Source organism: Caretta caretta, chromosome 21, assembly GCF_965140235.1.
Source record: "Caretta caretta isolate rCarCar2 chromosome 21, rCarCar1.hap1, whole genome shotgun sequence".
Classification (NCBI taxonomy): domain Eukaryota; kingdom Metazoa; phylum Chordata; order Testudines; family Cheloniidae; genus Caretta; species Caretta caretta.
The window spans coordinates 10,504,327-10,522,862 of NC_134226.1; the positions used below are offsets into that span (position 1 = coordinate 10,504,327).

General features: G+C 49.1%; 1 protein-coding gene across 8 annotated transcripts in view; it reads right to left on the reverse strand.

Annotated features, from left to right (window-relative positions):
* Nucleotides 1-250: 250 nt before the first annotated feature.
* The window catches only part of GRM4 (glutamate metabotropic receptor 4), a 253,189-nt gene continuing 234,903 nt past the window's right edge, over nt 251-18,536 (reverse strand). For 7 of the 8 annotated variants that reach the window (XM_048826567.2, XM_048826569.2, XM_075121890.1 and 4 more), the window contains 2 exons: nt 16,986-17,232; nt 251-1,113 (listed from right to left, as the gene is read on the reverse strand). In XM_048826567.2, coding sequence (XP_048682524.2) covers nt 1,064-1,113; nt 16,986-17,232 — 297 coding nt within the window. In that variant the 3' untranslated portion in view covers nt 251-1,063. The remainder of the gene's footprint in view (nt 1,114-16,985; nt 17,233-18,536) is intronic. The other variant, XM_048826570.2, reaches the window with a different exon arrangement.

Below are 18,536 nucleotides of genomic sequence, written 5' to 3' on the forward strand. Positions count from 1 at the left end.
TATTAATAAACCTCCCTTAAAAATGTGCACCTTATTTCTAGCCTGAATGTATCTCATTTCAGCTTCCAGCCACTGGATCTTGTTCTGCTTTTGTCTGGTAGATTAAAGAGCCATTTGCTAGTAGAAACCTTTTCCCCACACAGGTACTTATCAACTGCGATCAAGTCACCTCTTTGCCTTCTTTTTGATAAGCCGAAGAGCCTCCCTTGAGCCAGCCAGCGACATGTACCAATAAAAGACAAATGCGGAGTGCAAAACCATGGTCTTTTATTAGAAAGTTCCTCGTATAAAAATGATCATGCTCTATGCTTTTCATCGAATAATTCATAAACATCCAGGCACTGAACTTAGGGGTTTTTTTTGTTGGGTTTTTTTTTTTGATTGGTCAGTACATAAAGCAGACATAATTCAATCCATATGGTCATCACATACATCAATTGTACCACCTATAGAAATCAGCACTTTGAACACAGTCTAGATTTTATTTTAATTTTTTGTTGTTGTTTTTTTTTAAATCTTTAATTTTTTTTTTTTTGCAACATATAGAACTTGGAGAAAAAGAGAGATAAAAAGTGAAGAGAGGCAGAGGAAGAAGACAACAAAAGAAAAATGGAAAATGAACAAAATAAAAAGAGAGAGAAAGTGAAAGAGTCTTCACAACCACAAACGATCTCACAAATTGTGGAAAAGGGAAAAGGTATCTGCATTTTTTTTTTTATTTTTCCAAGATACAGGAAAAAATCCCCCAAAGATTTATTAAAGTCTGTCACCTCCGCCCCACTGTACGTGCACCCTGGTCGGTTGTTCCTCTTCCTCCTCCCGAGAGGCGTGTGTTTTGATGTTGGTTGGTTGGTTGTTTTTTTTGCCGACGTTAATGGCCGTCTTCCCAAGCAGCATCCTCCACCAGCCCAGCCAGTAGAATTAGGCACCCACAATGCCGTCTTCCAATCGAATCCAACTTCCCCACCCCCCGACTTCCTGCGATGAGCAACGTGATTCAACTCTCCAGCTTCTCCTCCTCCTCCCCAGCAACTCCTCCCGGGGTAGTTATGATCAGCTGGAGTTAAATTGCGTGGTTGCTATAGCTGACGTAAGTCTGTTTGGTAGCCAGAGCTGGAAGGAGAGAGAAACCACATATGTATCATTAATGAAGCCTTCCTGTACCGTGACCTTGAACAGACCTTTACGCCACTACAGCTTGGGTGGGCATATGAGATAAGGCTCAGTCTCTGCAGTGGTGCTGGAACCATTTTTATAGTGGGGGTGCTGAAGGCGGAAACCATGTATTTGGGTTGTAATTGCTACTTCAAGCCGGGGGTGTGGTAGCACCCCTAGGTCCAGCACCTATGAGTCTCTGAAGACTGCCAGGCAGAGATACATCCTGCTGCATCCAGGGTCAATTCTGCAGCTCCATGCAAAGGCAGTGAGCCATGGCCTAGATTGCAGAAGTGCTCAGCTCCCGCTGGACCCAAGGAGAGTCTCAGACGTTCAGCACCTCCGCAAATCAGGCTGTGAGGCCCCAGTTCTACAAGGCCCAAGATGCAGGGGGAAGACCGCCCTCCACCTGCCCCACACAGGATGCAGAGGGTGGAGTCTCAGAGGTGCCAAAGATGGGGAGAGAATAAGACGAGCATCCAGAACAGATGCCTGTGTTTGTGGAGGGAGTTCAGGGAAGAGTGGAGGGAGGTTTCATGGGAAACAGGACGAGGCGGGATCCAGTGATATACTCTAGCCAGTGACAAAGAGGGAGATCATAGAATATCAGGGTTGGAAGGGACCTCAGGAGGTCAGCTAGTCCAACCCCCTGCTCAAAGCAGGACCAATCTCCAACTAAATCATCCCAGGTGACTCCCATGTCCTGACTCCCCAGGGATCTCAAGCCACAGAGCTCCGAGCCAGCAGGAGGCAGCTGGTATTTAACCCTTGTGACACTGGACTGTGAGCAGCAAACATCACGCTAACCCTGGTGGGGCCCAAAGAACCAGAGACAGTCCTCCTGCAGCCAGTGGTTTGGAAGCCTCACCTGGACGAACCCTGACTACAGATAATTGGGCTATCTCTGGGTGTTCGGGTCTGGCTAGACTAGGGAAACGTGCCCTGGCTGCAGTTGTGGCAATGAGGTTACATCTGTGCAAGGCCCCAACGCACCCAAGCAACACAGGGCTTGCACCGTGTACAACTTGCCACCCCCTCACATCAAGCTGTTCCGCCTTGCACCGCGGCAGCTCATCCGCACAGGTGTAGAAAACAACAAACCCGGGAGAGCGAGTGCCTTAGGCGAATGGCCTGCGTTTCATGAGAGTGGCGCTTGAACGGCGACTGAAGTCAGCGGGCTGGCTTCTCAGCCCCCCTGCTCCTTGCGTAGTCAGGTACAGCAGTGTAACGTGCGAGCAAACTCTACCCTGCTGGCTTGGGAGCATTCCCAATCCACTAGACATGGGTGGAAGGGGAAGGGCAGCAGAGAATCAGGCCCAATAGGATCAGCACCTCTGACAATGAGCCGCTTGGTCTCCAAGTGCTGATCCATGACAAAAGTTCAGGAATCAAACTCCTTCAGCGAACATCACTCTCTTAGTTTTAGGCCGAGCTCCCAAGACAAGGGGGGTTTTAAAAGGAGTCCAGACTGGCAGCTTTAGCCAAACATTTAAAGAAGCCATGCATCCAAATACCATTTAACCCGTAGGACCCTGTTATTAACAAATTAAAGTGAATGTGGTGCTTTGAAAAATGGATATTATTATTTCTTATTTATATTACCCTCATGCCTAGGAGCCCCACTCACTGCCCAGGACCCCATTGTGCTAGGGGCTGGACAAACACAGAACGAAAAGTAGCACTGCCTATGTTTGAATATCATCAAAAGCCCTGTAAAGTCAGATTATTAATATTACCAGCCAAAGCAGAAAAGTTCATCTCAGATTTAGGATCTTATGAGAACTGAAGCTGGAGCAGACCCACTACAAAAGCCAATATGCTCATTGTGAGCCCTCTGGGCAGAATAAGGCAGGAGTGGGCTGTACCCAGCTTCTAACTCTCCTGTGTGGGCCACTGGCATTGCCAAAGATCACGTGGAGATAGGGGCATGAAAACAGCTCCTTCTCCCACTCCTGTGCAGGTGCGCAGGGAGTGAGTGGGCAGCAGTGGGCAAAACCTTGGCTCCATTGTATCCCTCCCCTCCCCAAACACACCAGCAAGCGCAGCAGAGCTGGACCCTAGAGAAGGCCCACGCTTTGGGGACAATCCCTCAGGTAGCGTGAATAGAAGTGAGCAAAGGTGGAGTCAGAAGTCAGCGAGCAGCTGCACTTGGAGAATCAGGCTCAGCCGGAGCAATTCACCTCTCCCCGGCCGGGGGTAACATGCATTAAACTGAATGCATCCGATGAAGTGAGCTGTAGCTCACGAAAGCTCATGCTCAAATAAATTGGTTAGTCTCTAAGGTGCCACAGGTACTCCTTTTCTTTATGCATTAAACTGTGAGCGATTTCCAAAGAAAAGGCAAATGATTTCCCAGGTTGGTCTCAGGGCACCAGAGTTTGCATGAGTTACAGGTAATTAAAGAGACATTTCCCAATGGGAACCTGCTTCTTTTATGGTAACAGATTAACCTCATGGGGACAGAGAAAGCCCCCAGCCACCCCCCACCACCCCCACATCCCTCCTGTATTGGCCCCTTTGAAGTTCCAGTGTGAACACATGGGCCTGATTCTCAGTTGCTCTAAGGAGCTTTAACACTGCTTGAATAGGTAGAATTGGATCCCTGAGAAGCCCCCCCCCTCCCCTTGGGCTCAGCTCCAGCTGGTATAGAGATGGTGTAAGGACTCTACCCCAGCCCTGCTCCCAGCTCCCAGCATTGGAGATGGATCAGGGGCATGGCCATCTCCATCTCCTGCAGTATGTCTGTTCTCCGCTTCTCAGGGCCCAGAGGCTGCTGTAATTTACACCAGGAGCTGGGCACAGCTCCACATGGCCCCAGAATATGGGGAGCACAAAGGTGGCTTAAAATCACCTTTGCTTTCCCCTCTCTCCACTTCAAAAGCAGGAATGGGATAGCAGAGAAGCAAGGCATGTAACTCTATGGGATCATCTGTTGGGCCGAGCAAATCTTGGGGAGCGGTTTTGGTTTCTGCAATACCCTGAAAATTGGGATTTGGTCTTGAAAGAACCAAACTCCATGTGCTTTGACCCCAGAGTCCATCTTCACTGAACCCCCTTCAGGTATCAGGGCGTGGGGTTTAGGGGGTTCTCTCCAGGTCTGGAGCACTGTGACTAGAGAAGGGGCTGGATCAAAGCTTTAGAGCTGAACTTTTGGGAAGTTCCCAGGTGCGTCTGGATCCAAATTTTGCAGACAACACCCAGATCTGTATTGCAAATGGGCCCAGGTCCGAGCTCCCTGCTCGAACCTGTCTGGAAAGCAGGCCTCTGCAGGTGGCAGGGTGTGTGACCCAGCTGAGGGATGCGCGACTCGCTTGTTGAGCTGCCCTGCTAGCAGAGTAAGAGCCCTGCCTAAAGTTGTTGAGTCAGTTTTGCTGTCTTGTGGTGGCAGATGAAGCCTGTAACGCCACAAAAACTGGGACCATTTGGATTTAGATCTGGATTCTGCTGCTGTTAGTTGTACCATGGCAGTGCAGAGAGGCCAAGTCCCCTTTGTGCTAAGCCCAGTACAATGAGATGGTCCCTGCCCCAAAGTGCTAACAATCTCTGTTAGTTCAGCAGTGTTTGGATCCAGGGTTTTGATTGGGACAATTCTGGAGACGGAGGGCCTGGTTTTCCTCTGACTGACACTGGGGTAAATCAGGAATAATCACTTCAGTTTAACAACAGGGCCACTTCAATCAGTGATGTTGCCCTGTTGTTAAACTGGTGTAAGTGAGAGCAGCACCAGGCCCACAAGCATGGTCGAGATCCATAGCTCGGACCTGTGGTTTTGGTTCTGATCCATCTCCAATGCACGGGGGATGGCACCAAAACCTGGACTTCCAAACTTGGAAGGAGTTTGGCTCTGACTATTGCAACTCTGGGCCAGATCCTCAGCAGGTGTAAACCAACAGAGTTGCATTGACTCAGACAGAGTGATGTTGATTTATTTACCCCAGCCAGGGATCTGGTCCTTTCTCAAACCCCTTCCTTTAAAAGCTAAGGATGTAGGTGGCACTGTAAACAGCTCCCTTTGTGGAACAATTTGGAGGCTATTTATTTGTCCTGTAAATGATATGAGAGAGAGAGAGGATGGAGTGTGTGACCTGCTCTGTATTTCAAGAGGGATTCTAATTAGAAGAGTGTCTGTGGAAAAGTTCTCCTCTCCAGTGAGATTACTTTCATGTGAATATGCCCTGGAACCGGCCCTCAATTACGGCTTTAAGGGGAAATATCTCCAGCTGGAGGAAGCTGGAGCTGACCCTTCCTTTGAAGAAGATCAGAGCTAGTGGACCAGCCTCCCCCTCCCTTGTCAGTTTCAAAAGCCTGAGCATCAGCCTCCCCCCATCCCTCTGATCTGTTTCAAAGCTCCGGCAGAGGTGGGGCCTGTGCAGTAACTGACAGACCCAAGACTGGGAGCCTGAAGCCGGAGCTGTAACGCTGAGGGGGGTATGGCAGTGCTGGAATTGGTCAGGTGGAAGGAGGGGAAGGGTACAAGCGCAGAGAGAGAGCAGGAAGCTTGTATCACCCCACACAGCTCAGATTCGGTGCTCGGCTCCCATGTCTCAAGACAACCAACTTAAAGTAGGGTAAAGTCAGGGTGCAGATCCCCACTCACTCAGTCACCAGGATCACCTCCATTTCAGGCTCCAGCTAGCACATCTGTGGGTGCCAGCACATGACCTCATTTCCCTAGATGGCTCGTCTACAGGGACTCAACCTGGGACCGCTACATAAAAACAAACAAACAAAAAACCCCAATGATCTGGCTGCTGTCTGAGCTAAAGGGCCAGGTCTATTAGCATGATGATCTTAGCACATTCATAAACCTTTCACGTGGGCTGGCCACGAGTGGGGAACAAAGACATGCTTGGCCAGTGCCTTAGATCTCCAAATCGAGATGCGCCCCGTGCTGCTCAGCAACCTAACCCACAAGCGGCCGACCTGTGGCCCAGTGAACATATGCAGCCCTCAGGAGACCTACAGTGTGACCCACAGCTGCCTCCCCAGCTAACTCCGGGGGTGGTTCAAATCATGAGCTGCTGCTGCTGGTTCCCACTCGCTTGCCACAAACACAAGTAAATATTAGGGGCCTGCACATTTACAACTGATTAAAAATGTATATATGTAAATGTCTATGCAAATCTGGTGCAGCCCTCCAGCTCCTTCGATGTTGCCACCATAATCCTAAGTGAATGGGTGCAACCATTCATAAACAAAGAGGGGAGAAGACAGAGACACCATGGGAAAATTCATGAGCGCTCCAGCCCATAAAACACCGGAGAGGAGCAAATCCTCCTCGCCACCCACCCGCAGCCCCACCGGGCAGTGCTCGAGTCTCTGGGAGGCAAAGCTTGTCACAGAAGGCACCAGGTCAGGAGAGGATGGTCACAGACTACAGGTTCCATTTTCAGGACCTCTCTTAAACTGCCCCTCCCCCCCAACCCTTTTGGTTCCTGCCATTTTGTAGGTGCAGTTTAGGTCATTTAGATGCATAGATTAGCCAAGACCAGAGAGAGAGGGAGAAATTCCTAGAATACTAAAGACAGACAGGCAGATACCTTGATACCAGAAGACACCTAGGTACTATAGACAGACAGAAGCACCTCTTTCCAGGTCTAGATAGGCTCGTGGTCATCCCAATTGCATGAACAGAGCAGATTATGCTCTGTGTCCACATATTGTAAATGCCCGCAAAAAAAAGAGACTGTTTTTAAAAACCCAACCTTAAATCTTCCTTATTTATCCACAGTGATTTCCCATGACTTCCCCCCACCTTCTACATGGTTAAGGCTGGGCTGATATCACTGCCAACTGGTTGGCGGCTTTACGGTGTCTGAGATGGGGGATGGCAATTAATCCCCGAGGGGGCGTCCATCCGGTCCTCGCTCCCTCCCTCTCAGCCTTCCCAGGATCCCCTCGCCCTTTCCCTCCAGCAGCTCCAGCAGATTGTGGCAGTCAGAGACTTATTTATTTATTTCTCCCCCGCCCCTCCACCGGTGCCAGTGCATCCTTGACAAATGAACCTTATTGAAGATTTCAGACGCTGCTATCCTCAGATAACAATTAGATGGGCCATAAGAAATTAGAGCTGACAGCGCTATTTGTTAGCTGAAATGTTTTCATAGCCAATCTGCTTGCAATCAAGCCCTGTAAATTATTTATTCTGTTGTTTATTTAAAGATACGTGACCTGCCAGTGACAGAATGAAAAACAGCCCTCCCTTCCCGTGGTTGACAACTCCACAGTCGCTCCCGTCCCTCAAATTAATAATGCAATCAGCTTCCTGAGACTGTCCTCGACACGCCGCGGTGCCAGCTTTCTATTCAGGCTGAGCACCCACATTGCAAATGCAAGACACATTGGAGCCAGAGATACTGCAGAACGGAGCATTGTCTCTCACTGCTGTGTGCTTCCACCAGCCGGCTGATAGATACAGCTGGCAGGGGCTCCCATTGCCCACCACCTCAAACATAGGAAGGAAAGTGAACTGGGGTCAGTTCCTAGCTCCTGAGTAATCCTGTCACTTCATCTCTCTGTGCCTCAGTTCCCCCTCTGTAAAATGGGGTAATAATTCTGTCTGGTCTATTTAGACTGTCAGCTCTTTAGGGTAGGGACTGTCTCCTACTATGGGTCAGTGGAGGGTACAATGGGTCCCTGCTTTTGGTTGGTTTCCATAATGCAACCCCCCACCCCAATAAAATAGATCATCACGTTTTGGGGGTGGAAGACCTGAGACGGAGCAGGGCCTAGGAGTGAGAGCAGACACTGGGAGTCCAGAATTTTGGATGCTATTCCTACTTCTGCTACTGATGCACTGTATAGCCTGGGGGAGTCACAACCTCCCGGTGCCTCTGTTAAACGGGTACCTGACCACCTAACACAGTGGGGCGTTGGGAGGGTTATTTACAAAGTGATTGCATGGAGCCTTGAGATCCTTGTGTTAAAGATGCTATATCAGTGCTAAGTATTTTTATTGCTCTGGCAATAGCATCTCTGAAAGGGGTAAGTCAGGGCAACCTCATGGAAAAGCAACATCTTAGGAGCAAATGTTGAATAGTGGGACATAGTCCAGGGACTCTGGGACCCAATTTGATATAGTTCAGAGGATCCAGACTGGGGTGAGCCAAGATATTAGTGTAACACACAGAGGAGCCATTAGAGGGAGACATGATCACACACACTTTGTGCATCCTCCTGTGGCTGGTGGAGGCTAAGAACTAAAGGACAGGCAGCTTCTGGAGTCAGGTATTTTGATAATGCTTATCTCCTGCTACCCCGGGATCTCCTAGTGCTTTGTACAGGCAAGGATGCAGAGAGAGGCACAAAAGCCAAAGGAACCCTGTAATGGGGGATGAGTCACAAACCAGCTAAATGGACTTTGGAGGGAGTCAAAGGGGGACAGGGGAAAGAACAAAGAAGAAGTCCATTGAAAGGCGCTCCGATACCTCACCAATGAGAGGGGTACAAAACCACACACAGAACAGAACAGAACAGAAAAGAACGGCCCTTACTGCAACAAAACAAATCTTGTCTGTCGGACTTCGGTGGCTGCAAGGGAGGCAGCACAAAGGAAGGATCAGAGGGGTCTGAGCACAAGGGGAACTTGGGACCAATCCAAAACCACTCAAGGAGAAGTCACATGAACAACTCTGCCATCAGTTAGCACTAGTTAAGGCATCCTGGCCAAGCCTCCTCTCAGACTCTAACCTGGAAGGGGCATGGGCAGAAGCCACGGAGAAAAGAAGGTACAGATAACGAAACCCTAAGGGGGGGCAAAGATTGTTGACATATCAGTTTAAAGCACATAGAGAGCGGGGAGGGAAGGGGGTGAGTAAGTAGATAGATATTGCAGGTGTGACAGACAGACATTACATCAGAGATACAGAGAAGAGATGATTAGATAGATAGATAGATAGATAGATAGATAGATAGATAGATAGAAGTAATGACAAATAGGGAGAGAGGGAGGGTGAAATGAAAAACAAACCATGAAATTGCATGGAAAAATATTTATGGTTTCTATCCTGGTTATGTTGCAACCCACAAATTTCACCTCTCATGAAATATTAGCGAAATGGCAGGTTTCTCACCCAAACACAGGAGGATTCCATTCCCTGGCTGTTTTGCTGTGAAAACTTTGCCCCAGTGGAATGTCACATTTTGAAATTCTATCCATTTCACAGTTTTTGACTCTTTCTTGCTCACAAAAGCTCTTGTTTTTGCAAATTCAAGCCAAAAAGGCGCAGATTTGGCTTGGCTGCATTCCCCAATCCTCCTGAGCCAGACTGTTAACCTTTTCCTCCCACTGGAGAGCAGTTCCTCACCCATGCAGTCCCACTGAAGTCAATGCAAAACCCTTTGTCCCAACCTGCCCCACTGTGAATAGCCCACACAGTCAGACAGCAAAGTCAGCGCTAGTGATCAGCCATGCTATCGGTCAACAAAATCTCAGCCCTCTTGGAGCGCCTCCGTGCTAAGTGCCCTACATTATAATGTTCATAATGTTTATAACGGCTCCTTTGGTGAGCTGTCATTACCGGCTTTCCCCGTGTATCTGCAGTATCAGAACAGATTTATAGTGCCTCTTACAAAGCAAGAGCATTAGTAGGTTTCTAGCTTATTTTTGGCTAACAATGATCTTTACGGGATAAAGACACAAGAGGGGCCCACTGGAGGGCTGAGAAGCGCCAGGAGCAGAGTGGAGCATGTGAGATTAGACGTGGGGGAGGCCCTGTCTTTCTGAGCATGGTTGTTACTGTGCAAGTGTGGGGCCTTTGGGGGGTCATAACCGACCCGGGCTCCCTGCAGGCCCATATGCCACTTGATGGCTTTGCCGGCAAGTCTGAGGCAAGGTGACAGGCACCGACAGCAATCTGCTCTATCTCCTGCCAGGAATGACAGGGAACCCCCAGGAATGCTCCAGGCCTGCTCCTGGCATCACAACACGAAATGAGAGCATCTGTTATTTACAATAAGGGGGACACAAGCAACTCTGTGGTCTGACAGGACACAACCAAGCCGGCTTGAGGGTTAGTATTGTGCTGCCCATGACTGAATGGATTTTGGCAGTCCTCCTTGAATTGTGTATGAGTTGGCGGTTGTCTCAGCCTCTGTTGTCTGGGGTTTAAAGAAGCTACAAGGGTTAACACGGGTTCTTCTTTGCCTTATAAATTAGAGAGCTAATTTTGGAGGCAAAGGTGGTGAATTCTAGTCTCCATACCGCACTGTGTGGCTCAGCGGACAATAGCAGGGTGTGAGTATATGAGGCCATGGATCAAGCCAAGGAAGCAATAAAGACACAGCTGTTGTCCGCCACACTGCACCGTCCAACATTAACCACAAAACCCGAGTATTATGACAGCCGTGCAAACAGAGGCAGGGAGAGGTTATATGGTTTGTGCAGGGTCAGAGGGAATCGGTGCCAAAACTGGGATTACAACTCCGGCTTTCCGAGCTTCCAGGCCTGTGCTCAGACGTCACCTCTACCATATGACCATGGTTACGAGCAGCTGGCCTGCAGGGGCACGCACAGCACAGCAGTACAAGAGAGGGCCTGATTCTGCCCTCCCCCACACTCCCTTGTACCGCTCACACCTCTGCCGAGTGTAAAATCTCTGCGGAATCAGAATACCGCTGTGCCTTGCAGCCGGGGTAGCAGTTTACACACTTTGCACTCATGGAAATGGCAACCTGAGGTGCAGCACAGGGAAGGAGCAGGTCCAGGAGTCATAGAATCATAGAATATAAGGGTTGGAAGGGACCCCAGAAGGTCATCTAGTCCAACCCCCTGCTCGAAGCAGGACCAATTCCCAGTTAAATCATCCCAGCCAGGGCTTTGTCAAGCCTGACCTTAAAAACCTCTAAGGAAGGAGATTCTACCACCTCCCTAGGTAACGCATTCCAGTGTTTCACCACCCTCTTAGTGAAAAAGTTTTTCCTAATATCCAATCTAAACCTCCCCCACTGCAGCTTGAGACCATTACTCCTCGTTCTGTCATCTGATACCATTGAGAACAGTCTAGAGCCATCCTCTTTGGAACCCCCTTTCAGGTAGTTGAAAGCAGCTATCAAATCCCCCCTCATTCTTCTCTTCTGCAGGCTAAACAATCCCAGCTCCCTCAGCCTCTCCTCATAACTCATGTGTTCCAGACCCCTAATCATTTTTGTTGCCCTTCGCTGGACTCTCTCCAATTTATCCACATCCTTCTTGAAGTGTGGGGCCCAAAACTGGACACAGTACTCCAGATGAGGCCTCACCAATGTCGAATAGAGGGGAACGATCACGTCCCTCGATCTGCTCGCTATGCCCCTACTTATACATCCCAAAATGCCATTGGTCTTCTTGGCAACAAGGGCACACTGCTGACTCATATCCAGCTTCTCGTCCACTGTCACCCCTAGGTCCTTTTCCGCAGAACTGCTGCCTAGCCATTCGGTCCCTAGTCTGTAGCTGTGCATTGGGTTCTTCCGTCCTAAGTGCAGGACCCTGCACTTATCCTTATTGAACCTCATCAGATTTCTTTTGGCCCAATCCTCCAATTTGTCTAGGTCCTTCTGTATCCTATCCCCCCCTCCAGCGTATCTACCACTCTTCCCAGTTTAGTATCATCCGCAAATTTGCTGAGAGTGCAATCCACACCATCCTCCAGATCATTTATGAAGATATTGAACAAAACCGGCCCCAGGACCGACCCTTGGGGCACTCCACTTGATACCGGCTGCCAACTAGACATGGAGCCATTGATAACTACCCGTTGAGCCCGACAATCTAGCCAGCTTTCTACCCACCTTGTAGTGCATTCATCCAGCCCACACTTCCTTAACTTGCTGACAAGAATACTGTGGGAGACCGTGTCAAAAGCTTTGCTAAAGTCAAGAAACAATACATCCACTGCTTTCCCTTCATCCACAGAACCAGTAATCTCATCATAGAAGGCGATTAGATTAGTCAGGCATGACCTTCCCTTGGTGAATCCATGCTGGCTGTTCCTGATCACTTTCCTCTCATGCAAGTGCTTCAGGATTGATTCTTTGAGGACCTGCTCCATGATTTTTCCAGGGACTGAAGTGAGGCTGACTGGCCTGTAGTTCCCAGGATCCTCCTTCTTCCCTTTTTAAAAGATTGGCACTACATTAGCCTTTTTCCAGTCATCCGGGACTTCCCCGGTTCGCCACGAGTTTTCAAAGATTATGGCCAATGGCTCTGCAATCACAGCCGCCAGTTCCTTCAGCACTCTCGGATGCAACTCGTCCGGCCCCATGGACTTGTGCACGTCCAGCTTTTCTAAATAGTCCCTAACCACCTCTATCTCCACAGAGGGCTGGCCATCTCTTCCCCATTTTCTGATGCCCAGCACAGCAGTCTGGGAGCTGACCTTGTTAGTGAAGACAGAGGCAAAAAAAGCATTGAGTACATTAGCTTTTTCCACATCCTCTGTCACTAGTTTGCCTCCCTCATTCAGTAAGGGGCCCACACATTCCTTGGCTTTCTTCTTGTTGCCAACATACCTGAAGAAACCCTTCTTGTTACTCTTGACATCTCTGGCTAGCTGCAGCTCCAGGTGCGATTTGGCCCTCCTGATAACATTCCTACATGCCCGAGCAATATTTTTATACTCTTCCCTGGTCATATGTCCAACCTTCCACTTCTTGAAAGCTTCTTTTTTATGTTTAAGATCCGCTAAGATTTCACCATTAAGCCAAGCTGGTCGCCTGCCATATTTACTATTCTTTCGACTCATCGGGATGGTTTGTCCCTGTAACCTCAACAGGGATTCCTTGAAATACAGCCAGCTCTCCTGGACTCCTTTCCCCTTCAAGTTAGTCCCCCAGGGGATCCTGGCCATCCGTTCCCTGAGGGAGTCGAAGTCTGCTTTCCTGAAGTCCAGGGTCCATATCGTGCTGCTTACCTTTCTTCCCTGTGTCAGGATCGTGAACTCAACCAACTCATGGTCACTGCCTCCCAGATTCCCATCCACTTTTGCTTCCCCCACTAATTCTACCCGGTTTGTGAGCAGCAGGTCAAGAAAAGCACCCCCCCTAGTTGGCTCCTCTAGCACTTGCGCCAGGAAATTGTCCCCTACGCTTTCCAAAAACTTCCTGGATTGTCTATGCACCGCTGTATTGCTCTCCCAGCAGATATCAGGAAAATTAAAGTCACCCATGAGAATCAGGGCATGCGATCCAGTAGCTTCCGTGAGCTGCCGGAAGAAAGCCTCATCTACCTCATCCCCCTGGTCCGGTGGTCTATAGCAGACTCCCACCACTACATCACTCTTGTTGCACACACTTCTAAACTTAATCCAGAGACACTCAGGTTTTTCTGCAGTTTCGTACCGGAGCTCTGAGCAGTCATACTGCTCCCTTACATACAGTGCTACTCCCCCACCTTTTCTGCCCTGCCTGTCCTTCCTGAACAGTTTATATCCATCCATGACAGTACTCCAGTCATGTGAGTTATCCCACCAAGTCTCTGTTATTCCGATCACGTCATAGTTCTTTGACATCACCAGGACCTCCAGTCTTACCGCAGGAAGCCCTGGCTTTCAGTAGCATCAAGCGCACACACAACCCACCCCAAGCTCCCACTGAAGTCCATGAGAGCTGCAATGATAGAGTGCTGCTGACAATCAGCCCTTGCACCGGGATTAGCCTTGGTCTGTTATTCTTCAGAGCGCTCTTGGGATCCCATCCCAGGGGAGAACAGAGGGAGGGTTGCTATGGAAACAAACTCATACCGATTTTTTTTTTGTCTACTTTCCATGTATTTGTTGGGTTTGGTCACACATGCTGCATGCACATTGAACCTACAGGGAGCCTAGATGGGAACACAGAAACTTTATTGTTTATTACTTGTATTGCGGCCCCCCCTAGGTGCCCCAGCCCTGGAGCAGGATCCCATTGTGCTCGGAGCTGTACAAACACAGAGCAAAACGACAGCCCGGGCCCCAAAGACGGACACTTTATGACAAGAGACAACAGGTAAGTACACACAGACCGGGGTGTCTAAGGAAACAAGACCATACCGATCAGCATAACAAGCCGTGGTCCCATGGCTGCCTAACTGTTTACTATGCTGCACAATCATGCCACTAGAGGAAGAAAAACTGGCCAATCGTTTTTAAACTATATTGGAGGTGGGTCAGAACTAAATCCCCGGATCCAAACTCCCCTGAAATTTGGGAAGCGTAAAACCCAAATCATCTTTGCAGCCTGGCCCCATTCACTAATATTAATAAATGACTAATAAAAATGACTAGATTATTAATGTATTTATACTACAGCAGTAGCCAGAAGCCCTGATTAGGATAGAAGCCTCATGTGCTGTGCGTCTTATGATGGGGGCCATATCTCATGATCTTTAACATATTTGTCCTCACAACACCCCTGTGAGGTAAAGACATGCTATTTTACAGGCAGGGAAATGAGGCATAGAAATGCTAAATGACTAACCCAAAGTCACAAAAGAAATCTGTGGCACAGAAGGGAATTGAACCCAGGTGTCCTACGCTAGACCCCCAACCACTGGAGAACCTCTCTCTCTTCTGACTATTGTATTTTAGGGAAAGAAGAGAAAGAGAGAGAGAACAGGGATGCACAATAGAAAGGAAGGCTATTCATTGTGCGTTTGTACAGCACCTTGCACAATGGGACTCAGCTTGGTTGTGGTTTTGGGGTGGTATCATGATACACAGGTTAAATAACACCAATATGAATAATACAAACCTATGTGAAATCTACAACCTATGATTTGCCTGGGGGGGTTCACACAGGTAACAAACCAAACAGCATTCGTAGCTCAGATGAATTGTTGATTTGCCAAAGGGCCAGGGACAAGTCCCAAGCTTGAGATTTGAGAGAGTTTAAGGAAAACGAACCAGTTCCCAGTGTGACAGTCTTGGTATTTCATCTGCTACAATGTCATCCTCCACGCTCTGCTTTTTTAAGTCAATTTTTACCAGGGGCGCGCAACCTTTCCAGACTACTGTACCCCTTGCAGGAGCCTGATTTGTCTTGAGTACCCCCAAGTTTCACCTCACTTAAAAACTACTTGCTTATAAAACCAGACATAAAAATACAAGAATCACAGCATAATAGTACTGAAAAATTGCTGACTGTCTCATTTTTACCATATAAAATAAATCAATTGGAAAGTAAATATTGCACTTACATTTCAGCGTATAGCATAAGAGCAGTATAAACAAGTCATTGTCTGTAGGATATTGTAGTTTGTACTGACTTCATGAGTGCTTTTTATGTAGCCTGTTGCAAAGTAGGCAAATATCTAGATGAGTCGATGTACCCCCGGAAGACCTCTGTGTAGCCCAGGGATACACAAACCACTGGTTGAGAACCACGGATTTGTACAACCTGTCCAGCAGGGCTCCGGCACAAAGCACACCGGGAGATATTTAAAACCGAAAATGCAGTGAATTTAGCGCTGGATTCACAGCCCTGGAGATTGGAGTCCTCTGTCCACAGCATAGCTGCAGCACTAGCTTCCCCTTCACTGTACCACCAAAGTGCCTCACCCCTGACTCGCAGGGACCCCCTCTAAAGGGGAGCTCATGCCATGGCCTGTTCAGAATCAGAGACTAAGGCCAGAAGGGACCATCGTGATCATCTAGTCCTTGGAGACTGGCAACAGAAGGAGCCCGCTAGTCTCAATTTATGGTTGTGGCTCTTGTGATGGGAGGGGGCAACGATCCCACCTGGGAACCAGGGGCATAATCTGGATGATCTAATACATTTTATCCACCTTGAGTGTCCATGAGCCTGTGGCTCAGTGAAAACACACTGGGTCTGGAGTTCATGACCATCCACCCTCCCAAACCTCAGTGGCTCACCACAGGTTACTTGTGTCTCTGTGGGGGTTTTAGGTGAAGGCAGGCTCCGAAAGGGCTCCCTAAGGCTTTCAGAAAAGTCAGTGAAAGCTGTGAAGCCCCAGTACGCAAACATGGGAAATACAAACACAGCTTCGAAAACCCAGACAGAGCCCTTCGGGACAGGTCAGCTAGACGGCTCTTCGACCAGAGCGGCAGGGAGGGGCACTGACTGACTGCTTAACAAGCAGCTTCTCCTGGCTCCAAGGGCAGGAGGGGGAGGAGGGGTGAGAGAAGACATTCAAAAATTAAAACCGATCCATATGCCCTCGCAAATTAAAAACCAGCCAAGGCATTTTCAGTTATGAGGCTATAATTAGAGAGCAGCCCAAATCAAGTCCCTGCACCTGGCTTCTGGGGACGCTTAGACCCGGATCTGAAACTTGCACTCCATCTCTAGCTACTGAGGCCGTTGCCTTGGGGTTCTGGGGATGATGGAATCCACTAAAGCATGGCTCTTTTATCTCTTGATCCCGCTTTCCCCACCCCCCGAAGCCGGTGGGCATCTTTCCAGGGATTTTCAATGGGAGCTGTACTGGGCCCATAATTCCAGACATCAGAACTCCTCAGTGTCCTGACACCTGGATTTCACAGCTGCCTGGTACAGGGCCCCCATCTCCTCTCGTTAAAGCCAATGGCATGATGCCCCTCGACCTCCACGGAAGCAGGACTGGGCTAATATGCAGTATTGTGCCAGGTGACGTTCACCCCTTGTGCCGAAGAGCCACACAAACCCCACACAGCACTTTCTCTCATTCTGAGGGCTGGAGTGACGCCTAGTCGCCGTGCTGACCCCTCTGCCCAGGGGTCCCACAAAGTGCTTTGCAAAGGAATGAGCTCATCCTTTTCCCGGAGTCAAATGGAGCAGCCATAGTCACCCACCGGCAGCCCATGCACCACCAAGGAGCCTTGGCCCAGTTTCCTTGACAGTGGGGAAGGTTGGCCGTGCGGGTGAGGGGATGTTACCTTGCGTTTCAAGATTTTCACACAGTTCTGATTTGGCTTCTCCGTTGGGTCGGAAACCTCCCTTCTGAGTGAATTTGTTGGACATGGTGGCGGCCGTCACCACCGCCTTGAGGCTGCGTTTGCGCTTGGGGACGTTCTGCTCTGGATGGAAGAGGATGATATACACCTTGGGCATGTACAGCATGCCCAGCGAGACAGAGGCGCTGAGGCTCACCGAGATGGTCAGCGTCATGGTCTGGATGTACATCTGGAAGACACAAGGTAACACGCTCAGGCCTGCGAACCCCTTCCCAGACACGTTAATCCCCCCTTCCCTCTGCAACTGCCCCTACGTAGAGAAACTTCCAACTAGGGACAAAGACAACCGAGAGGAGAGGGGGAATGTGGATAAAAAGATGATGGAGCAATCAGTCGGGGTTGGAAATGAGGACGGATGGAGCAGGTGGAGATCTGGAATAAGGCTAAATGGAGAGAAATGGGCGGGATGGAAGATCAAATGAGCAAACGAACAATGGGATGGATACAAGCATTAAAAATGGCTTTTTTGATGGGTGGGTGGATGGATGGAACGTAGGGCTACAGAGGAAGTGGGGTGTACAGACGGGGGAATAAAGGGAAAGGATGAGACAGAGAAGGGTTTCTGCTGTCTAAAGTAAGGATCTTGCATTTTGGTGGATCTGTTTTCCATAATCGCCTCTTACAGGGCAGAGATTAGTCTTCAGGTTAAGGCCAGGCTCAGGTCTCAAGTGCCCCAGTGTAAACCTGGAGTAACTTAAGTGACCTCAGCATAAACATATAAAATACAGGAAGCAGCCATGTAAGCTTCCCGCCCCCCTACCCATATGATCACCCCAACATGCCTTAATGCTCTGGGAGGACTGCAGGTGAGCTTGCATAGAAGTGGCAATGCCGAGGTGAAAGGCACCCTTACCAAATTGAGCCCTCCAGCTCTTCTCCAGAGCAGGATGCAAGACATTTCAGCTTCAACTCCGCATGCCTGTGTTGTGTTATTCATTGGAGCTGCTGGAAGGCGGTGGGGTGGGGAAAGAGCTGTTGGGTTTAACCTAGAGATGGGATCAATCCATCCAATCGAAATGGGCATCTCCAGCACTTTGCTGGAATGAGGGTGTGTTATGTCGTGCCCCAGTTTATCAGCATATTAGCAGTGCTGGGATGGGATCAGTACCTCCATCACTTTACCACAGGAGTCAGCAATGTGGACTCTGGGGAGGTTGGGAGGCGGGATGTTGCTGGCATGTGAATGGTTTCATTGCCCTGGGAATGTGATTGCATCAAGAGGTTAGCATCCCCAGGGCTTGGTTCATCACTTCAGAGGAGTGGGGATAGGGGTAAGGAGGTCAGCTATGAGAAGGAAACCAAGAGGGGAGGGGGGATACTTGAGCATCGAATGGAAGTCAGGACTGAAATCATTATGGGATAGTTTGGGTGGGACAAGACAGATAGGTACAGATATTGAATGTGGGCATCGAAACACAGAAGAACATCATTTGTCTGCCATTGCGGGGTCCTCAGTCCCTCCTCTTCTCTGCC